At 41.9% G+C, this 21,588-nt stretch overlaps 1 protein-coding gene across 5 annotated transcripts in view; it reads right to left on the reverse strand.

Annotated features, from left to right (window-relative positions):
- Positions 1 to 21,588, reverse strand: part of ccdc149a (coiled-coil domain containing 149a) — a 168,086-nt gene that overhangs the window by 48,034 nt on the left and 98,464 nt on the right. For all 5 annotated transcript variants that reach the window (XM_041195894.1, XM_041195885.1, XM_041195875.1 and 2 more), the window contains exons 9-10: positions 13,086 to 13,230; positions 4,170 to 4,246 (exon numbers count right to left, since the gene is read on the reverse strand). In XM_041195894.1, coding sequence (XP_041051828.1) covers positions 4,170 to 4,246; positions 13,086 to 13,230 — 222 coding nt within the window. The remainder of the gene's footprint in view (positions 1 to 4,169; positions 4,247 to 13,085; positions 13,231 to 21,588) is intronic.

Consider the following 21,588-nt stretch of genomic DNA (forward strand, 5'->3'; position numbering starts at 1 on the left):
ATTTAAAAGTTGCTCAAGGGACGCGTCTTTTTGCCTTTTGGGGCCATCCCATCTTCAGTGCAGCAGCAGTCCTTGGCTGGAAGCAGTGTGATGTGCGCATGGCTGCAATTTAAATGTGACACCCGGCGTGGTGAAGCGGCGAGGTGATACTGTGGTGGGCGAACGAGCATACGCCCGCCATCAAAAACAGCTTGTTTCCCGGGAATGCATAATTAACGGGGTGGGTTTGGGATGATATGGCGTGAGAAGCAGCCATTGCAGCCGATTGGTAAAATGTCATTTTTCCCAGCTGCTACCGCACTTTGTGCAAATTTTGAACAATTCTGCCCTTAGCCTTGAAGGCACTGATGCCGAAGTTCCAATATTCCAGTTAGTATAGAATATAGATGAGGGCCAGGCACTTTACCTGGACAGAGCTCTTTCTGCTGCTACCTGTGTTAAATGATAAAATGGTAGATTGACTGGGTTCCGATCCACACAGCAATATTGCAGCTTCCAGCAGCTTGCGGGAGGTCTTCCTCAGATACTTCCCAATTCTTCTCCTGTGTTGGAAAAAGGATGCATTTTCCTAGGTCTAGAATCCTGAGGTGTTTAATAGAGGAGTCCTTTCTGGACATACTGTCCCTGTTAGCCGGAGCTCTGCCTTAGAAATGCAAAGGGGGTTGGTGCATTTCTTTGTGAAGTAATTGTCAGCAGTCATAGAGGGTGTTAGCACCTCTTTAAAGATAACGAGGTCCACACTGGTTTCTGAACGTTAGAAATCCCTGTGGTATGAGTCATAACTAGTCAGGATAAAGCCTTGTCCATTTTTTAAACAAAAATAATAATTTCATAAAGATATATATATATATATTGTTAATATATATTTTCCTTCCTGCCTTCTGGTCGGGAAGCTTAAATAAACCTTCTCCCCTCCACAGAAGATGTTCAAGGCCCCCATGTCCCAGCCGGAAGCATGTTAATCCAACCCCACAGCACCAGGAAGCACGTTGGCCTTAACCTTTGCGTTCTGCAAAATAGCAGCATCTTGGTCCTCCACTGCGTCCCCCCAACCCTCCCACCACTCCGCATCACCACCACTGACCAGCAGTTTGAATACTTTTATTTTCACCATAGAGCGTTCTGACTTTGCACCAGTTCTCCTCAACTGAACTGTATGTTGACCTTAGACAGCCCACACATTGCCATGATTTCCACCCTACCCAAATCTTCTCCCAATTCTCCCTTCTCCCCCCTATTCCAGCACCTTTCTTCTCCATTTTTCCTCTCCTGTTACTCCATTTTCTCTGCCTTCACACGCATCCACTCCCACTCCCATCTGTCTCTTCCCTACACCCCATTCTCTCCCTTGGACCAATTGGCAACAGAGCAGATCTCTATCATGATACCACACACAAAATAAGCAAACTGATCCCCCTCCCATGCAGAGAAAGAATTGTGCCTCACCTCTGCTGAGAAGCAGTTGTTCCCTTCCCCAGCTTCGAGAATTAATTTTGGATTTTCCCCTCTCCAATAAAGAAATCAAACATGAAACCACTTCAGGTTCCACCACCCTAGCATAGAAAACTAGTCTTTACCCCTCCCTATTAGAAAGCAACCCATGCCTGCTCTCCCCCCACTCACCGGAAAATCCTACTTCCTCCCTTCCTCTTAAATCGTGTTTAAATGTCCTCTTCTGCCAACCACTGCTCCCACAGGAGAAAATCATTCTGCATGACTCACATGGTGATGAGAATAGCTCTGACCCAGTACAACTTTCATCTGCCCATCCCCCACACTATTGTAAAGAAACTGGGCCCTGGCCCAACTCTTGCATGTGTAACCACTATTTCCCTTTGAACGTTTTTAAAAACTGGACTGGAGTTTAAGAGCCAGGGCACTTCCCTGAAGATATGTAGCACAATACAAGTTGCAGGACCTGCAATATAACCATTGATGAATTATAGTAGTACTGGGAGAGACCAGGGTTTGGTCACTCTGCTCAGCTGGAACATGTTTCAAAACACAGGGGACTTACAAAAGGGAGAGAAAAATATTATCTTTCTCAGAGTGGTGATACCAAATTGTAGAATTTTCTTTACATTAACTTCCAGCAACAGGACATTTCAAAGCAGCCCCAAGGGCAGTTCATATCAACGGTGCTATCAAACGGCACTCACACAGCAATAACCTGCTCACTGATGCTCAGTTGGGTTCTGCCATGGCCACTCAGCTCCTGGCATAATTATAGCCTTGGTCCAAATAAGGACAAAAGTGCTGAACTCCAGAGGTGAGTTGAGAGTGACTGCCCTTGACATCAAGGCAGTATTTGACCAGGTGAGGCATCAAGCACCCCTAGCAAAACTGGAGTCAGTGGGAATCAGGAGAAATCTCTCTACTGGCTGGACTCATACCAGCACAAAGGAAGATGATTGTGGTTGTTGAAGGTCGATCATCTTGGTCCCGGGACACTGCTGCAGGAGTTCCTCAGGGTAGTGTCCTAGGCCAAACAATCTTCAGCTGCTTCATTAATGGCCTTCCCTCCATTATAAGGTCACAAGTGGGGACATCCCTGATGACTACACAATGTTCAGTACCATTCACAGCTCCTCAATTACAGAAGAAGTCCATGCCCATATGCAGCAAGGCCTGGACAACAACATTCGGGTTTGGGCTGGGAAACAGCAAATAACATTTGTGTCACACAAATGTCAGGCAATGATCATCTCCAACAAGAGAGAATCTAACCACCTCTCCTTGACCTTCAGTGGCACTACCATCACTGAATCCCCCCTACTAGCAACATTCTGGGGGTTACTATTGACCAGAAACTGAACTGGACTAGCCATATAAATACTGCAGCTACAAGAGCAGGTCAGAGGCTAGGAATTATGTGGTGAGTAACTCACCTCCTGACTCCACAAAGCCTGTCCACCATCTACAAGGCACAAGTTAGGATTGTGATGGAATACTCTGCACTTGCCTGGATGAGTGCAGCAACAACAACCCTCAAGAAGCTCGACACCATCGAAGAAAAAGCACCCTCCTTGAATGGCACCCTGTACACCACCTTAAACATTCACTCCCTCCACCACCGACGCACAGTGGCAGCAGTGTGTACCATCTACAATAAGCACTGCAGCAACTCACCAAGGATCCTTTGATAGCACCTTCCAAACCCACGACTACCATCTAGAAGAACAAGGGCAGTGGATGCATTGGAACGTTGCTACCTGCAAGTTTCCCTCCAAGCCCCACAGCATCCTAACTTGGAAATATATTGCCGTTCCTTCACTGTCGCTGGTTCAAAATCCTGGAACTCCCATCCTAACAGCATTGTGGATGTACCTACAACACATGGACTGCAGTGGTTCAAGAAGGCATTTCACAACCACCTTCTCAAGGGCAATTAGGGATGGGCAACAAATGTTGACCTAGCCGGTGATGCCAAATCCTGTGAAAGAATTTTTAAAAAGGTAGGTAACTTGAGAATCCAGAAATTACAGCCTGTAGATACTAGTATAGGACCACTTAACTCATACAGTTGGAGCTTCTTGCTCTTTTATTTTAGCACAGTTGTTGACGCTTAAAAAATAAATGGGTCAATGTCTCCATTAAAATAGCAGAAAGCAGAATTTCATATGAATGTTTTAAGTATATTATGTGCGTATTCCATGGCATAATTTGAGGGCCAAAATCTGCTGAAGTCAAATTTCAAATATGTACTCAGGTATATTATGAGACAAAGTACAGAACACCACATATTGTGTTGCATCACTAACTTTAGTAAATAATTTTGCATTCTTGAAATGAATGCTGGAAGATGACAATGTGGAACCAAGCATATCAAATACAGGCACAAAGCACCCCAGAAGCACAAACACAAGAAAGGTTTGCCAAAAAGTCCAAAAATGTAGTCATGAACAGTTAGTTATAAACAGAGAACAGCAATTTCTAATGTCAATTGGAATGATGTAATAAACTGTATTGAGAAAGGTTAAAAACGATCTAGTGACATCTCATTTCAATGTCAGGTTCATTTGCATGCTTGACCAGGAAATGAAGTAATTTTTGTAGATCATGGCATTGTAAATATACTTCTATTTTGGACCATTTGAAGATTTAACCTAGAAATAATAACAAAAAGACTACAAAAAAAATGTTTAAAATGAAAATAAGATGAAATTCACCTGGAAGACTCCACAAACCAGAAACTTCCAAAGTTCTCAGTTTTTTTTCCAATTCAGCCACACGATTGCCCAGAATTCTGCAGAGATGAGAATAATTTCAAAGAGAGAATGTTGAACAATACTGCCATCAATATATTCATGAAGCAATTTAAACATTAACATTGCCACAACAAAGAAAAAGAAAATAAAACCAAACTATATACAGACCGGTATGATCATTTTATATATTAATCAAAGAATATTAGTCCTTCATGTCATGTGTAGAGATACAGATGAGAGTTTTCATCCTGATATATACCATAAAAGCTACCGTCAAAAGTCCAACATGGCAGGCTCCATAATTTAAATGGGTTGACTGATGGGAGTGACTATTATTTATAATGTATTAAAAATTATGTGACTATGTGCACATCCCTTCATATCTTTCCACTGTGAATTTCTATGCCCCCCTTTTGAAATTCATTTTCAGGATATGGATGTCACTGGCTAGGCCTGCATTTATTACCCATCCCTAATTGCCCTTGAGAAGGTGGTGGTGAGCTGTCTTCTTGAACCGCTGGAGTCCATGTGGTGGAGGTACAACCACAGTGCTGTTAGGGAGGGAATTCCAGGATTTTGACCCAGCAACACTGAAGAGGTGGCAATTATTACAATGCAAACTGCCTAATAAACAGGTTGCATTGTAATTATACCCCCCTAGCAATCTCCAGGGAAGGTGCGGCAGTGACACTACTAGTGGGAGGTATAATAGCGTAATAGTAACATTGGACATTTACATAGGCAGTTTCCATTATAACTCTGGAGATAGGAATTGAGGGAAGAATGCCTGGCTTTCAAAATAAGACTGAATTACATGTGCTAGTTTTGGTGTAAGTATCCAGCAGCCTCTAGCTGCACTTCATCTAAAGATTACACTTGCAATTATATGGGAGATTGACTATTACAAAAATTATAGCATGGAAACAAATACAGAGCCCAACCAGTCCATTTTGGTATTTATTCTCCATTTAAATAGTATCACTAATTCCTATACCTCTTATTTTAGTATTATCTGAAAGGTTGGACACCACTCCCTCTGGTGCTAAATCACTGCCTTATGTACACTAAGCACAGTGTGCAGTGTCAGTGTGACTTGCAGTCTGCATCCAATATCAGAGTTTCAATAAATGTACAAACCTCTTAAAAAAATTAATATATTTGAAAAGAACCTCATCAGAATCCTATGATGGTAGCACAGCCTTATGTTACACTTCATGGCAACTGATTCTATCTCCAATTAATATTTTGAAATAATGTAAAAATGTAATTATTTCAAAAACAATTCAAACATTTTAAGATCAATCTTTAAATAACTAAAGAAGCATACCATCCTTCAATAATATATTATTTGAAAAAGATGAATTTTGCAAAATTAGCTTAGTAATTTTCTTTCCAACACTGATGCGGTGCATTGTTTAGAAAGCGTGTGATCTTGAGACTGTGCTTACATTAATATGAGGTTTTACAAGATAAATGGGGCTTGTTGTAGTAACTTTCAAATTTGGTATTTTCTACAGTTTCTGTGAAAGGGTTCAGAACAAATGGTTCATAAAGAAAAAGGTGCACTTATTAGCACATGACATTAGTGCATTTGGGCACATTATAGATATTAACATCTCTTTCCAGTTTGCAGGATTCATTGCATTGTGCTGTCATTGCATGGTTTCTGGTAGCAAGTACAAGAATTTGCCCTTTTAGGCTTCTATATAGGCTTAAAATGTTATGATAACCTGAATCAAAAGATGGATGCAAGTCAATTATTTAAATTTAAAATGACTGTTCACGGATAATTTGGGCAGAATCTTTCCAGTCCGGCAGAGGTAAGCTTGGAGGCAGGACAAGGTGTAAAAGTTGAACGTGGCAAGTCAGGTCTGTTCACCTCTGAGCGATCTCGCCAGAAGTGGAGTCAATGTGACAGAGGCTAGCCGTCTGGCAGTGGTGGGTAGCCAATTAGGCCACTATAGGGTTTAATTGGTGGCAAATTGCTGCCTGACATTGGACGGCCTCCCGCTGAGGCTGAAACCCAGTAAGTACCTGAAGGTGGCATCCTGGCAGCAGACCAGGCAGCCACTGATGCCTCCTCGCAATCCCCCTATCATGGAGCTGCAGGGACAAGATGGCCACAGTTGCAGCCACAAGCATGATTGCTGATGCGTTATTTATTTTAAACTTTTCTGAGAACGCCTCCATCTTGAGGCCCCCTTGCTGTCCCAAACATGCTTCAACAATGTCCACCTCTCTGGGTGGGACTGCCGACCAGACATAGCTTTGGGCCCTTTGACTGCGCATCCTGCCACGGGAGCCTGCCAAACAGAAACATTTGGCTAAGACAAATCTGGGTCCATTGCAGGCAGAGTCAGGAGAATTTATAATGGGGAATAGAGAAATGGCAGAGATGCTAAATGATTACAGTGTCTGCTACACTGAGGAGGATACAAGAAATCTCCCAGAATTAGAGGTCCAAGGGACTAGGGAGAATGAGAAATCGAAGGAAATTAGTATTTGTAAGAAACTGTAATGGAGAAATTAATGGGACTGAAGGTTGATAAGTCCTCAGGACCTGATATTCTATATCTCAGAATGTTGAAAGAGGTCGCTATGGAGGTAGTGGATGCATTGGTGGTCATTTTCCAAAACTATAGTTTCTGGAATGGTTTCTGCTGATTGGAAGGTAGCAAATGCCATCCTCCCCTCACCCACCACCACTATTTAAGAAGGGAGGGAGAGAGGAAACGGGGAACTACAGGCCTATTAGCCTTACATCAGTAGTAGGAAAAATGCTGGAATTGTTTATAAAGGATGTGATAAATGGACACAGATAATAATGATCTGATCAGGCATATTCAACATCGACTTATGAATGGGAAATCATGTTTACCAAATCTGTTGGAATTTTTTGAGGATGTTACTAAGAGAATAAATAAAAGGAAGTCAGTGGATGTAGTGTACTTGGATTTTCAGAAGGCTTTTGATAAAGTCCCCCACAGGAGGTTGGTCAGCAAAATTAAAGCACATGGGATAGGAAGTAATATACTGACATGGATTAAGGATTGTTTAACAAGCGGAAAACAGCATGGCTTTGTCAGAGGGAAGTCATGCCTAACAAATTTGATTGAATTTTTTGAGGAGGTGACCAGGTCTGTAGATGAGAGTAGTGTAGTTGATGTAGTTTATATGGATTCCACCAAAGCCTTTGACAAGGTCCCACATGGGAGACTTATTAAGAAGGCAAATGCACATGGGATACAGGATAATTTGAAAAGGTGGATTCAAAATTGTAGAAGGCAGAGGGTGATGACAGAAGGATGCTTTAGTGACTGGAAGCCAGTGTCCAGTAGCGTACCACAGGGATCTGTGCTCAGTCCCCTATTATTTGTCATTTATATAAATGACATAGATGACTATGTGGGGGGTAGGATTAGTAAGTTTGTGGATGACACAAAGATTGGCCGAGTGGTTAACAGTGAGGTTGAGTGTCTTGGGCTACAGTAAGATATAGGTGGGATGGTCAAATGGGCAGATAAGTGGCAGATGGAATTTAACCCTGAAACATGTGAGGTGATACACTTTGGAAGGAGTAATTTGACAAGGAAGTATTCAATGAATGGCATGACACTAGGAAGTTCTGAGGAACAAAGGGACCTTAGCATCTGTGTCCATAGATCTCTGAAGGTAGAGGGGCATGTTAGTGGGGTGGTGAAAAAGGCATATGGGACACTTGCCTTTATCAATCAAGGCATAGATTACAAAAGTAGAGAGGTCATGTTGGAGTTGTATAGAACCTTAGTGAGGCCACAGCTGGAGTACTGTGTGCAGTTCTGGTCGCCACACTATAGGAAGGATGTGATTGCACTGGAGGGGGAGCTGAGGAGATTCACCTGGGATGAAATACTTAAGTTATGAAGAGAGGTTGGATAGACTTGGGTTGTTTTTGTTGGAGCAGAGAAGACTGAGGGGCGACCTGATCGAGGCATACAAGATTATGAGGGACTTCGACAGGGTGGATAGGGAGCAGCTGTTCCCCTTAGTTGAAGAGTCAGTTACAAGGGGGCGTAATTTCAAGGTGAGGGGCAGGAGGTTTAGCAGGGATGTAAGGAAAAACTTTTTTACCCAGAGGGTGGTGACGGTCTGGAATGCATGGCCTGGGAGGGTGGTGGAGACGGGTTGCCTCACATCCTTTAAGAAATACCTGGATGAGCACTTGGCACGTCATAACATTCAAGGCTATGGACCAATTGCTGGTAAATGGGATTTGGTAGGTTGGACAGGCATTTCTCATGTGTTGGTGCAGACTTGATGGGCCAAAGGGCCTCTTCTGCTCTGTGATTCTGTGATTCAGAGAGTAGGAATAAATGGGTCATTCTCATATTGGCAGGGATACCACACGGATCAGCACTTGGGCCCCAGCTGTTCACTATATACATCAATGATTTGGATGAAGGGCCAAATGTAACATTTCCAAGTTCACAGATGACACAAAGCTAGGTGGCAATGTGTGTTGCAAGGAAAATGCAAAGCGGCTTCAAGGGGATTTGAAAAGACTTAGTGAATGGGCAAGAACATGGCAGATGGAATTTAATGTGAACAATGTGAGATTATCCACTTTGAAAGGAGGAACAGATGTGCAGTGTATTTCTTAAATGGTAAGAGATTAGAAAATGTAGATGTCCAAAGGGACCAGGGTGTCCTTGTTCATAAGTCACTGAAAGCTAATATTCAAGTGCAGCAGGCAATCAGGAAGGCTAACGGAATATTAGCCTTTATCACAAGAGGATTTGAATACAGGGGTAGAGAAGTCTTGCTTCAATTGTATAGAGCCTTGGTTAGACCATAGCTGGAGTACTGTATGCAGTTTTGGTCCCCTTACCTTTGGAAGGATATTAATACCATAGAATTGAGTGCAACGAAGGTTCATCAGACTTGTTTCGGGGACGGTGGGACTGTCTTGTCAAGAGAGATTGGGGAAACTGAAACTCTAGAGAATGCAGACCCAAAGAATGAGAGGTGACCTCATTGAAACCTACAAAATACTTCAAGGGACAGACAGGGTAGACGTAGGTAAGACATTTCCCCTGGTTGAGGAATCTAGATCCAGGAGACATAATTTCAAAATAAGGGAAAAGTCACTTAGGACCGAGATGAGGATAATTCTTTTTACTCAGAGGATTATGAATCTTTGGAAATCTCTAAACCAGAGGACTATGGAAGCTCAGTCATTGAGTATGTTTAAAACAGAAATTGACAGATTTCTAAATACCAATGATGTAAAGGGATATGGGGATAGTGTGGGAAAAAGACATTGAAATGGATGATCAGCCATGATCATATTGAATGGCAGAGCAAGCTCGATAGGAGCAGGAGTAGGCCATTCAGCCTACGTTCTCATGTCGTTAGTTAGTCGACAAATGCAAAGGTGGCTTCTTAACTAGCCACCTTCAAAAAGTTCACAACACTGTATGGTCAGCTGACACCATCAGGGTCAGGACTGGCGTTTGGCAGAAGAATTTCAGAGCTGGTAAGATTCTGCCCTTTATTTTCCTTACAGCCATTTAATTTTTTGATTTAGGTGTAAATAGATTCAACATTTTGAATTCGACGGACGGTACGTGAATGAATATTGCAATATCTAAAGTAGAATGTCTGAATTGGAAGAGAGCTAATTTCAGTGCATTGAAAAGGGATCTCAGCAGGATAAAATGGATCCAAAGATGACAGCAAAAAATGTAATGAAACAATAGGTGATCTTTAAAGAGAAGGTGTCTCAGGTACAGGCTAGGTGCGTTCCAACAAGGAGGAAAGGTAGGGGAACCAAAACCAAGGCTCCTTGGGAGATAGAGAATATGATGAAACAAAAGAAAAGGCTTAGGGTGCCTGTTAGGTAAATTCTTCAATTGAGATCCAGGTCAAATACAATAGGTTGAGAGGGGAATTGAAGAGGAAATTAAGACTGGTAAAAATGAGAATAGAAGAATGGAATGGCAGTCAACATAAAAGGGAACCCAAAAATCCTTCACCGCCTGTAAATAGTAAACGGGTAGTAAGAGCTGGAGTGGGTCTTATTAAGGACAAAATGGTTGATAGAAGCTTAGAGGCATACGGTAAGGTTAGAATAATTAATGAGCACTTTGTATTGATGTTTACTAAGTAAGAGGAATCTGACCAAATATCGATAGAAACAGAGATTATGGAGGTAATGGATGGGATGAAAATTGAAAGAGAGGAGATACTGGAAAAGCTGATTATGCTTAGAGTGGATAAGGCACCTGGTCTGGATGGCCTGGTCTGAATTCCGAGATCCTAAATGAAGTGGTGGTGGATATGGTAGAAGGGCTTGTCATAATCTTCTGATCTTCCCTAGATGTGGGGGAGGTGCCAGAGCACTGGAGAGTGCCAACGTGACTCTTATTTAAGAAAGGATGTCAGAACATTTCTAGCAATTATAGGCCCATTAGTTTAACTTCAGTGGCGGGTAAAGTTTTAGAAACAATAATCTAGGGGAAAAAAATCATCAGGCACCTGGAGAAGTCTGAGTTAATTGAGAAAAGCTAGCATGAATTTGTAAAAGGCAGGTTGTTCTTGACTAATTTAATTGAATTTTTTGATGAAGTAACAAAGAAGATTGATGAAGGGAATGCAGATGGTTATCGATATGGATTTTAAGAAGGCATTTGGCAAAGTACCGCATAAAAGGGGTTAACAACATTGAGGCTCATAGAACAGGAGGATCAGTGTCAACTTGGATAAAAAAATTGGCTCAAGGACAGAAAACAGTAAGTTGTGGTAAATGGTTATTTTTCAGGCTGGAGGATGGTAGACAGTAGTGTTCCCCAAGGATAAGTGCTGGGACCATTGTTTTTTTTTCACTATATAAAAATAACTTGGATATTAGAATACAGAGTAAAATATCAAAATTTGTTGATGATACCAAACGTCGAGGAGTGGCAAACAGCCACACTACTAATTGAAGACAACAGGACATAGATAGGTGAGCAGAACAGACAGACAACTGGCAGATAGAATTTAATACAGAGGTGTGAGGTGATGCCTTTTAGCAGAAGGGATCAGGAAAGGCAATATAGACTTAATGGCACAGTTCTGAATAGTGTGCAGGAATGAGGGGATATGGGGGCGCATGTGCATAGAACTTTGAAGGTGGCAGGACATACTGAGAGAATGTTTAGCAAAGCATTTGGGATCTTGGGCTTCATAATTAGAGGCATTGAATATTAAAGCAGAGAAGTAACGCTAAACCTTTCTAAAGCTTTGGTTAGGCCACAACTAGAACATTGCATCCAGTTCTGGTCACTACACTTTAGGAAGGATGTGAAGGTCCTTGAGAGGGTGCAAAGGAGATTTACCAGAATGGTTCCAGGGCTGGGGATTTTATCTCTGAGGTTAGGTTGGAGAAGCTGAGGTTGTTCTCCTTGGAGCAAAGGAGGTTGAGGGGAACTTTGATATAAGTGTGCAAGAAGATTATGACAGTTCTGATAAAGTAGACAAGAAAAAACTGTTCCCATTAGCTGATGGTACAAGGATTAGGGGCACAGATTTAAGGTTTTGGGCAAGAGATGCAGGGGAATGTAAGGAAGAACTTTGTTTTTTATGGAGCGAGTGGTAATGACCTGGAACTAATTGCCCAGAGGGCTGTGGATGCAAAGAATATCAATGATTTCAAAAGGAGATTCAATGGGCATTTGAAGGAAACAAGCTTACAGGGCAGGGTAATTGGATTGACTGGATTGCTCCATGGAGAGAGAGCACAGACTTGATGGCTGAATGGCCTCTTTCTGTGCCATAAGTGATTCTATTGGGTATTAAGTATTAATCCTGGTAAGACTCTAAATGAAGATGGAGGAAGGCAGCGAGTTGCAAGAGCTCTTCTTGATATTGTGCTTTAATTTTAGAGAAATACCAGATAATCTGCACTGCTGCCATATGCCACATATTGTTCTTTTGGTCTTCAAAAAAGTAATGGATATAAAAGAAGTGGACCTCTGTGTTTTTAGATCATACTGACTTCTGGAGAATGTTCAGACTAAACAGCTCCCTGAGTGTTCAGTTTAACTTTTGAAGCATAATTCCCTACCGCAGCAATACAGCAAGACTTCTTGCTTTACTTCAAGCGACTAAGAGTCCAACTTGCTCTTTCAATAGGCATTTCCAATGAATTTACGTCAGAAGATTCTGTCTTATACAGCATCATATATCTCGTATTTTTGCAGCTTCTTCCTTAGCATTGCAAATAAATTTAATTATTTATTTTGGCCCATAGGGATCTGATTTAATGTAATTTCCACCATCCAAGAGCTGGAGGATATAATGGGATTTCTACATAAACTCTAGTAGTCAATTTACCAAAAATCATGGTAGCTGCTAATATACAGGCTACATTATTTAACCCTTTCAGAAAAGTAAAAGATGCAGATTTCTGAATGTAAGGAATTACAAAATTGTATGTAAAATACTGTTTCAAAAGCCTGGATTAGAGTGTGTCTTGGCAATTATTTGTACAGATAAAAAAACACTGACACTAAGTAATCCAGAAAGGTCCAGCTAGCATGGGACTCCTAGACTTTCCTTCATCATTTCCACTTTCAGGACATTTGTTCAATTGGAAGGTAAGGAGAATGCTACACTTCTTGATGAAGAGCCTTAATTCAGCTAAAAAGAAACAACAGCTTTGCAACTGAGTAATCAGATCAGTGGCGACAAAGCACTAAATCTTCTATCAAAACAATAACACCATAATTCAATCTCCTTGTTTCCAAGAGTAATACAACAATAGTAATACTTAACTTATCTGTACCAATGGGAAATCAACACATTTAAAACCACAGCACGATTGGGTCTTTGTTATCAAGCAAATGTAATACGTGCCTGTTAGTCTGTCGTTGATGCTGAAGAACCATGTTCTTGTCATGAATTGTCTCAAGTAAAGCAGTTGCCAATGATTTCAGATCTGAAATGGACTGTGGAGTCGCTGGTAGACTGCAACCATGATCTTCTGACAATAGTTCCTGGACTGGAGCCAAGATGCATAAAATAACATCAGTTACATTAATTGCATAGGCAAGAAAAGCAGGCACTTTGGGATTAAAATTCCGCTTACAAATTTTAGTATAGTCAATAAATACAAAAAATTGAATTTTCGGTCTTTTACCTTTTAATAATCTTTTTACTTAAATTATCAGCAGACTTTTCACCCCTCTTTGTGAGCAATGAAAACTATAAAATTGTCAAGTAAATTCACTGATCCTGTGCTCCCAATTGACAGCTGTGCTCCAAAGGAGCATGGGCTAAAGATCAGACTACAAAAACCACTAGTTTTCTGATCTACACTCGGAATATAGCTCCCCACCAGAAGTATGAGACAGATAAATTGTCTTTAACTGCCTCAAATTTATTTTGCACTTCAGTACTTTTGCTGCACTACAGACTTAATCAAGGATAACCATCCTACTACATCAAACATCCCAAGCATCTTTTGGTAACTGAGACTAATATCCCCTTAGTATTCATTATCATCTGGCCAGTCTTAACTCAAAGGCCCCAATTTTTAGGTCATCGGGCACACGCTATCGATGGGCCTGGGAGAGACTGGGAAATGGACCCCCGACCGCGATTTCATGCTGACTGGCCAATTAGCGACCAGCCAGCGTGAAATGCGCGCTGAAAAGCTCAGCGTTGCCCGGATGTGGGGGGGGGGGCGGGAAGAGAGCGGGCGATGATGTCACCGCGGGCGTGGGTGAGCACTGTGAGAGGGCACCCGGAAGGCAGACAGCTGCCTCAGGGAGCTGCAGATTGCAAGTAATGAAATAAGGCTGCAAAAAGCTGCAAAAATGTCCATGCATCACAATCAAATGCCTGAAATCATACCTCATAAAAATGCTGTCCACAGACCATAAGACGTAGGAGCAGAGGTAGGCCATTCAGCCCATCGAGTCTGCTCCGCCATTCAATGACATCATAGCTGATCTGATAATCCTCAACTCCACTTTCCTGCCTTTTCCCTGTAATCCTTGATTCCCTTACTGATTAAAAATCTGTCTATCTCAGCTTTGAATATACTTAATGACCCAGCCTCTACATCCCTCTGTGGTAAAGAACTCCACAGATTCACTATCCTTGAGAGAAGAAATTCCTTATCATCTCTGTCTAAAGTGGGCACCCCCTCACTCTGAGATTATGCCCTCTGGTCCTAGACTCTCCCACAAGGTGAAACAACCTCTCAGCATCTACCCTGTTAAGCCCCCTAAGAATTTTATTTGTTTCAATAAGGCCACATCTCATTCTTCGAAACTCCAAAGGGGACACGCCCAACCTACTCAACATCTCTTCATAAGAAAATCCCTCCATACCTGGGATAAACCTAGTGAACCTTCTCTGGACTGCCTCCAATGCCAGTACATCTTTCCTTAGATAAGGGGACCAAAACTGTCCACAGTAGGAAGTTAAGGATAGTATCAAAGTGAAAGAAAAAGCGTACAATGTGGCAATGATTAGTGGTAAGCCAGAGGTTTGGGAAACTTTTAAAAACCACCAGAAGATGACCAAAAAAATAATGAGGAAGAAAATAAGCTTTGAGGGTAAACTAGCAAGTAATATAAAAACGGACAGTGAGAGCTTCTTTAAATATATAAAAAGGAAGAGAGAGGCCAAATATAGACCCCTTAGAAAATGAGGCTGGGGAAATAATAATGGGGAAGCAGGAAATGGCAGAGGAGTTGAATAAACGCTTTGCATCAGTCTTCACAGTAGAAGACACTAACAGCACACCAAAAATACTAAATAATCATGGGGCAAAGAAGGGGGAGGAAATAAAAACAATAACTATCACTAGAGAGAAAGTACAAGGGAAACTAATGGGGCGCTAGGCCAATAAATCCCCTGGGCTTGATGGGTTGCATCCTAGGATATTAAAGGAAATAGCTGCAGAGGTAGTGGATGAACTGATAGTAATCTTCCAAGAATCCTTAGATTCAGGAAAAGTCCCAGAGGATTGGAAAACTGCCAATTTAACACCCTTATTCAAAAAGGGAGGGAGACAAAAACAGGTAACTATAGGTCAGCTAGCTTAACATCTGTCATTGGGAAAATGTTTGAGTTTATTATAAAGGATGTAATAGCAGAGCATTTAGAAATGCATAATCTAATCAAGCAGAGTCAGCATGGCTTCATGAAGGGGAAATCATGCCTGACAAATTTATTAGAATTTTTTGAGGAGGTGACATGCAGGATAGATAAAGCGGAACCAGTAGATGTAATATATTTGGATTTCCAAAAGGCTTTCAATAATATACCACACATAAGGTTACTTAATAAGATGATAGCCCATGGTGTTAGGGGTAGTATATTAGCATGGATAAAGGACAGGCTAACTAATAGAAGACAGAGAGTTGGGATACGTGGGACATTTTTAGAATGGCAACCTGAAACGAGTGGAGTGCCACAGGGGTCAGTACTAGGGCCATAATTATTTACAATCTATATTAATGACTTGGGTGAGGGAAATGTATGTACTATCGCCGAGTTTGCGGATGACACAAAAATAGGTGGGAAGGCAAGTGACGCAAAGAGTCTAAAGAGAGATATAGACAGGTTAAGTGAATGGGCAAAAACATGGCAGATGGAATATAATGTGGGAAAATGTGAGGTTATGCACTTTGGTAGGAAGAATAGTGGAGCTGAATATTACCTGATTGGAGAAAGAGTGAAGAAAGCTGCAACACAGAGGGATTTGGGGGTCCTCAGGCATGAATTACAAAAAGCAAGCATACACGTTCAGCAGGTAATAGGTAAGGCAAGTGGAATGTTGGCCTTTATTTCAAAAGGAATGGAGTATAAAAATAGGGAAGTCTTGCTAAAACTATACAAGACACTAGTTACACCACACCTAGAATACTGTGAACAGTCTTGGTCCCCTTATACTGGCATTGGAGACAGTCCAGAGAAGGTTCGTTAGGTTGATCCCGGGTATGGAGGGATTTTCTTAGGTTGGGCCTGTACTCATTGGAGTTTAGAAGAATGAGTGATGACCTTATTGAAACTTATAAGATTCTTAGGGGGCTTGACAAGGTACATGCTGAGAGGATGCTTCCCCTTGGGGGAGAGTCTAGGACCAGAGGGCATAATCTCAGAATAAGGGGGCACCCATTTAAAACACAGATGAGGAGAAATTTCTTTTCTCAGAGAGTAGTCAATCTGTGGAGTTCTTTACTGCAGTGGGCTGTAGAGGCTGGGTCATTAAGTATATTCAAGGGTGAGAAAGACAGATTTTTAATCAGCAAGGGAATCAATGGGTTATGGTTAAAAGGCAAAAAAGTTGAGTTGAGGATTATCAGGTCAGCCATGATTTCATTGAGTGGCAGGCCAGACTCAATGGGCCGAATGGCCTTCTTTTGCTCCTACGTCTTATGGTCTTATTCTAGGTGTTGTCTAGTGCCTTGCATAGTTTCAGCAAGACTTCCCTATTTTTATACTCCATTCCCTTTGAAATAAAGGCCAACATTCCATTTGCCTTCTCTATTACCTGCTGAACCTGTATGCTAGCTTTTTGGGATTGGATATTTATTTTTATTTTATTTCCTAACAGAGATTACATCCCGGCCTTGGATGAGGTTTGATGAAAAATGTAAAGGCCGCCTGGCTAATTTACCTATCCGCCAACCGTAAGGTTGGAAGGGCCACAAAAATCGCAGACAGTTGTGTTGTTAATGGGTTTAATTGACAGCTTAATTGTCAGTGGATGTGTTTCTGACTTTTGTATGAGCCCACCCAGCGAAATATTGCAGGAGTGCGCAATGATGTCAGGACGCTCGTCCAACGTCATCTCGCGCGATTTTACGCCTGACTATGTCGGGCATGTGCCCATCCATGGGACGTAAAATTCTGCCCAAAACATTACAAGTCAGTCACACAGTTAGAAATGTTTTCTGTAAAACTAATTTTTCAAAACTGCCTTTAACAAGCTGCATGCTACACCAACTTTAATTTCCATCAAACAGCTCATATTTTTTAATGCTACTTTGCCAGCCAGGGTTGACTGTAAAAAAAAACGTGCATTATTACTAATTGGTTTCAGCTCTGATTGTTCCCAAGTTATGCTGATTGCCTTTCAGCCGTCTTTAAAACTGCGAGAGTTTCACTTTGTCCCCTCTTCTCCTGACAGTAATGATTCTTGCTGGGTACGCCTGGTACGCCATGCAAGTGTTTAATCTCATCTGTAAATATGAATAACAATCATAAGCAGGCAACATGGGAGGGGAGTGGGGTTGAAGATGGGGAGATTTATAACTGAGTCTAATTCTGACTTCACCAAATATCTATGCATATATGTTATTCAGCAGAGTTGTTAGAAATGACAATGGGGTACACTGGTACACTGACTAATTTTATGTCTTAATCTGGTAAAATAGGGGCAAATGTGAGTGTTCATTGGTGTTGAGTAGGGACACAAGTGGCCATCTAAGTGAAGATCAAGAATCAAACCTCAAACTTTCCTGATATGTTTGGCTCCAACATACCCCACAGTGCAATTATACATCAAGACAGTATATTGATGGACTGTCACGCAAATAGATTCATGACTACGAAGTGGAAATCATTGAATGGAGTGTACAAAGAAGAAAATAAATATTCCAGATGTAAACAATTTAATAGGGAACCACAAAATCGTTAGGCAAAACTGCGCCCTTTCAATTTTAACTTGAAGTTTGAGCCTCAAAATATAAAATTGGATTTTTATATTTTAATTGTATCCGTATGGACCGATTCCTTTCACTGGTAATGTAGGTTTCTGTTAGTATCACATGCATACATTGTGGATTGGTATGTTAAGAACGTTCTTACTTTTGCACAAGATGTTATTGCATGATCTTTAACGGAGTACATAGATCAGGCAATATCCAATTTGTTTCTAGACTCTGAACTAATTCTAGACATTAGTATCACAAAGGCAAGAAAACAGGAAATTATAAACCTGTTAGTCCGACATGTATTGTGGGAAATTATTGGAATCTATACTTTGAACAGAGTGGCTAAGCACTTAAGTGAAATTTGAACTAATTAGAGAGAGCCAACATGGATTTGTAACAGGTAGGTTACAATTGATTTTTTGAGGAAGTAACTAGACAGAATAATGTCTATGCTTCCAAAAGCAAAACATTGTGGATGCTGGAAAACTGAAATAAAAACAAAAAATGCTAGAAATACTCAATGCTGTCTGGCAGCATCTGTGGAGTGAGAAATTGAGGTTTCAGGTCGTATGTACATATATTGAAAGGAAGTGACTTGTGGAAAAAAATTTTGTAGGGCAGCGGAAATAGGAAGAGAGGTGGATGGGCCTGGAAAATTGCGCCATAGAGAGGTGTGACTGTTTTCCACGCAGTTCTAAGGCACTGCAATTTTTGAACCAGGGTCAGAAAGTGGCAGGTCTATAATTTGGTATGCAAATGAGCTAAATGTCAGCTTGTTGAGGGGCTGTTTGTAAATTATGAGAGCAGCCACGAGAAACATGGAGGTTTCCAGCAGTCTGTGAGGGCTGGTCACCCTGGAAAGCACTTGGACCTGATACTCAACTTTGTTGAAATAAGATAATGTCACCACCATGCACACAACACAAATGCCTACAATTGCTCCCAACAATAAATGAGGGACAAGTCACCATCATCCAAGCAATGACCCTGAGCACAAACCTTTGCGTCAATCACCAACATCTTCCCTTTTTACCTTGACTTTATCAAAGGCTGGAAACAGACAGTCTTGGTTCAAAAACACATCCATTGTATTGAATTCTGAAAGCTTTACTCAAACATAATACATCATTCAAATGAGCCTCAATGCAAAGTTATCAACATGATGGCCGTCGCTTGCAACCGCACCAATGGGATGCTCCCTCTATAGCTGGGGATGTGGTAGAGGCAGCCTGCTCCTATGTGTCTGCTTGTAGCTGAGATGCCCATGGCAGTCATCCTCATCTTGGCAGTGTCAGTAGGTGCCCTTCCATAGGCTGCTCCACCAGCAACAATGCAGGGACAGCCTCTGTCATAGGGCCTGAGTGGATAGTTCCACTGTGAGAGGGGAAGATTTTGGATCCTGATGCTGATGCCCTGTACAGGCTGGTCCCTTCAACATTATCTCTGATTCCTTCAGCCCCTTTGATGGAACACTTGAGCATCTGAGGGAATCACCTGCTGGGGCATAAACAGGTATCTATTCCATGCATCTTTGCAGCCTGCATTAACACCACTTACCAGTCAATGCTACAGAATGTCTCATACATTCTGTGTATGTCAGCGCACGACTCCTGCATACAATCTGAGTGATGTGACATTTGCTCTCCATGAGATTGGCTACGCTCTCAATGGAGGAGCTCATGCCTTCAAAACCCGGAGACATGACAGTGCATGTGATGAATGGATTCCTCCCATTCTGTGCCCATGACTCCTTAACGCCACAGGGAACTCCAACATGTGGGCACACATCTTCAGCTACTAGTCCAGGAATACCTACCTTATGCGTGACTCCAGAAACTGTGCATCTCTGCCCAGCTGAGATGGGGACTGTGCATAGCTGCCTCTGTCTTCCTCACCTCCTCCTGCTCAGTCATGAAGTGCTGCTCACCCTTTGCCACCTGTTCTAAGATTGCATAAGAGCCCATTGAGGGATGTGTGTCTGTGCTGGTGGAGAGTGCACCTGACTGGTATGACGCTGAAACCTCGCGCACTTCCTTCTCCTCTTCTCACGACAAAGACATCCCCATGGCCTACCTTGGCATGCCCTCCACATTTTTCCCTTTGACAGACATCACCATTATCATCATTATCGTTATGTGGGTTCTGCCTGAAGGCAGGTCCTTGACTCATTGACTTTCCATGTCTCTCTGTCCTATGCCAGCCTTTTTATTTGCCAATAACTTCCTTCAATTTTCAAGCCGTCCAACATTGGTGTTCTCTTCCTTTCTCTTCCTCCTTTTCCTTTACATCTTTCCTCCATAATTTCTCTTACTCGTCTGTTTCTTTGTAAGATTTGCCCTGTGCAATAATTATAGGGGATTCAATTGTAAGGGGAATAGAATAGCATTTCTGTGGCTGCAAACGAGACTCCAGGATGGTACGTTGCCTCCCTGCTGCTAGGGTCAAGTACGTCACAGAGCGGCTACAGGACATTCTGAAGGGGGAGGGTGAACGGCCTGTGGTCGTAGTACACATTGGTACAAACGACATAGGTGAAAAAAGGGATGAGGTCCTAAAAGCAGAATAAAGGGAGTTAGGAAGTAAGTTGAAAAGTAGGACCTCAATGGTAGTGATCTCAGGATTACCACCAGTGCCATGTGCTAGTCAGAGTAGAAATAACAGGATATATCGGATGAATGTGTGGCTAAAGAGATGGTGTGAGGGGGAGAGTTTCAGATTCTTGGGACATTGGTACTGGTTCTGGGGGAGGTGGAACCAGTACAAATTGGCCAGGTTACACCTGGGCAGGACTGGGACTGATGTCCTCGGGGGGAATATTTGCTAGAGTGGTTGGGGATGGTTTAAACTAAAATGGCAGAGGGATGGGAATCTATGCAAGGAGTCAGAGGAGGGGGAATCAAGGATGAGAACAAAAGTCAGAAAGGGGAATAAGAAAAATGATAGGCAGGGAAATCAAGGACAAAAATCAAACAGGGCCTCAGTGAAAAATTTATGGGATTGAAGGCCAATAAATCCCCCGGGGCCTGATAATCTACATCCAAGAGTACTTAAAGAAGTGGCCCTAGAAATAGTGGATGCATTGGTGATCATCTTCCAAGATTCTATAGACTCTGGGACAGTTCCTACAGATTGAAGGGTAGCTAATGTAACCCCACTTTTTAAAAAGGGAGGTAGAGAGAAAACAGGGAATTATAGACCAGTTTGGTAGCGGGGAAAATTCTAGAGCCCATTATAAAAGATTTAATAGCTGAGCACTTAGAAAACAGTGGCAGAATCGGACAGAGTCAGCATGGATTTATGAAAGGGAAATCATGCTTGACAAATCTACTGGAATTTTTTGAGGATGTATCTAGTAGAGTTGATGAGGGGGAGCCAGTGGATGTGGTTTATTTGGACTTTCAGAAGGCTTTCGACAAAGTCCCACATAAGAGATTAGCATGTAAAATTAAAGTGCATGAGATTGGGGGTAGTATATTGAGATGGATAGAAAACTGGTTGGCAGACACAAAACAAAGAGTAGGAATAAACGGGTCTTTTTCCAAATGGCAGGCAGTGACTAGTGGGGTACCGCAGGCATCGGTGCTGGGACCCCAGCTATTCGCAATATATATTAATGATTTAGATGAGGGAATTAAATGTAATATCTCCAAATTTGCAGATAACACAAAGCTGGGTGGGAGGATGAG

The sequence above is a fragment of the Carcharodon carcharias genome, chromosome 1 (assembly GCF_017639515.1).
Source record: "Carcharodon carcharias isolate sCarCar2 chromosome 1, sCarCar2.pri, whole genome shotgun sequence".
NCBI classification, from domain to species: domain Eukaryota; kingdom Metazoa; phylum Chordata; class Chondrichthyes; order Lamniformes; family Lamnidae; genus Carcharodon; species Carcharodon carcharias.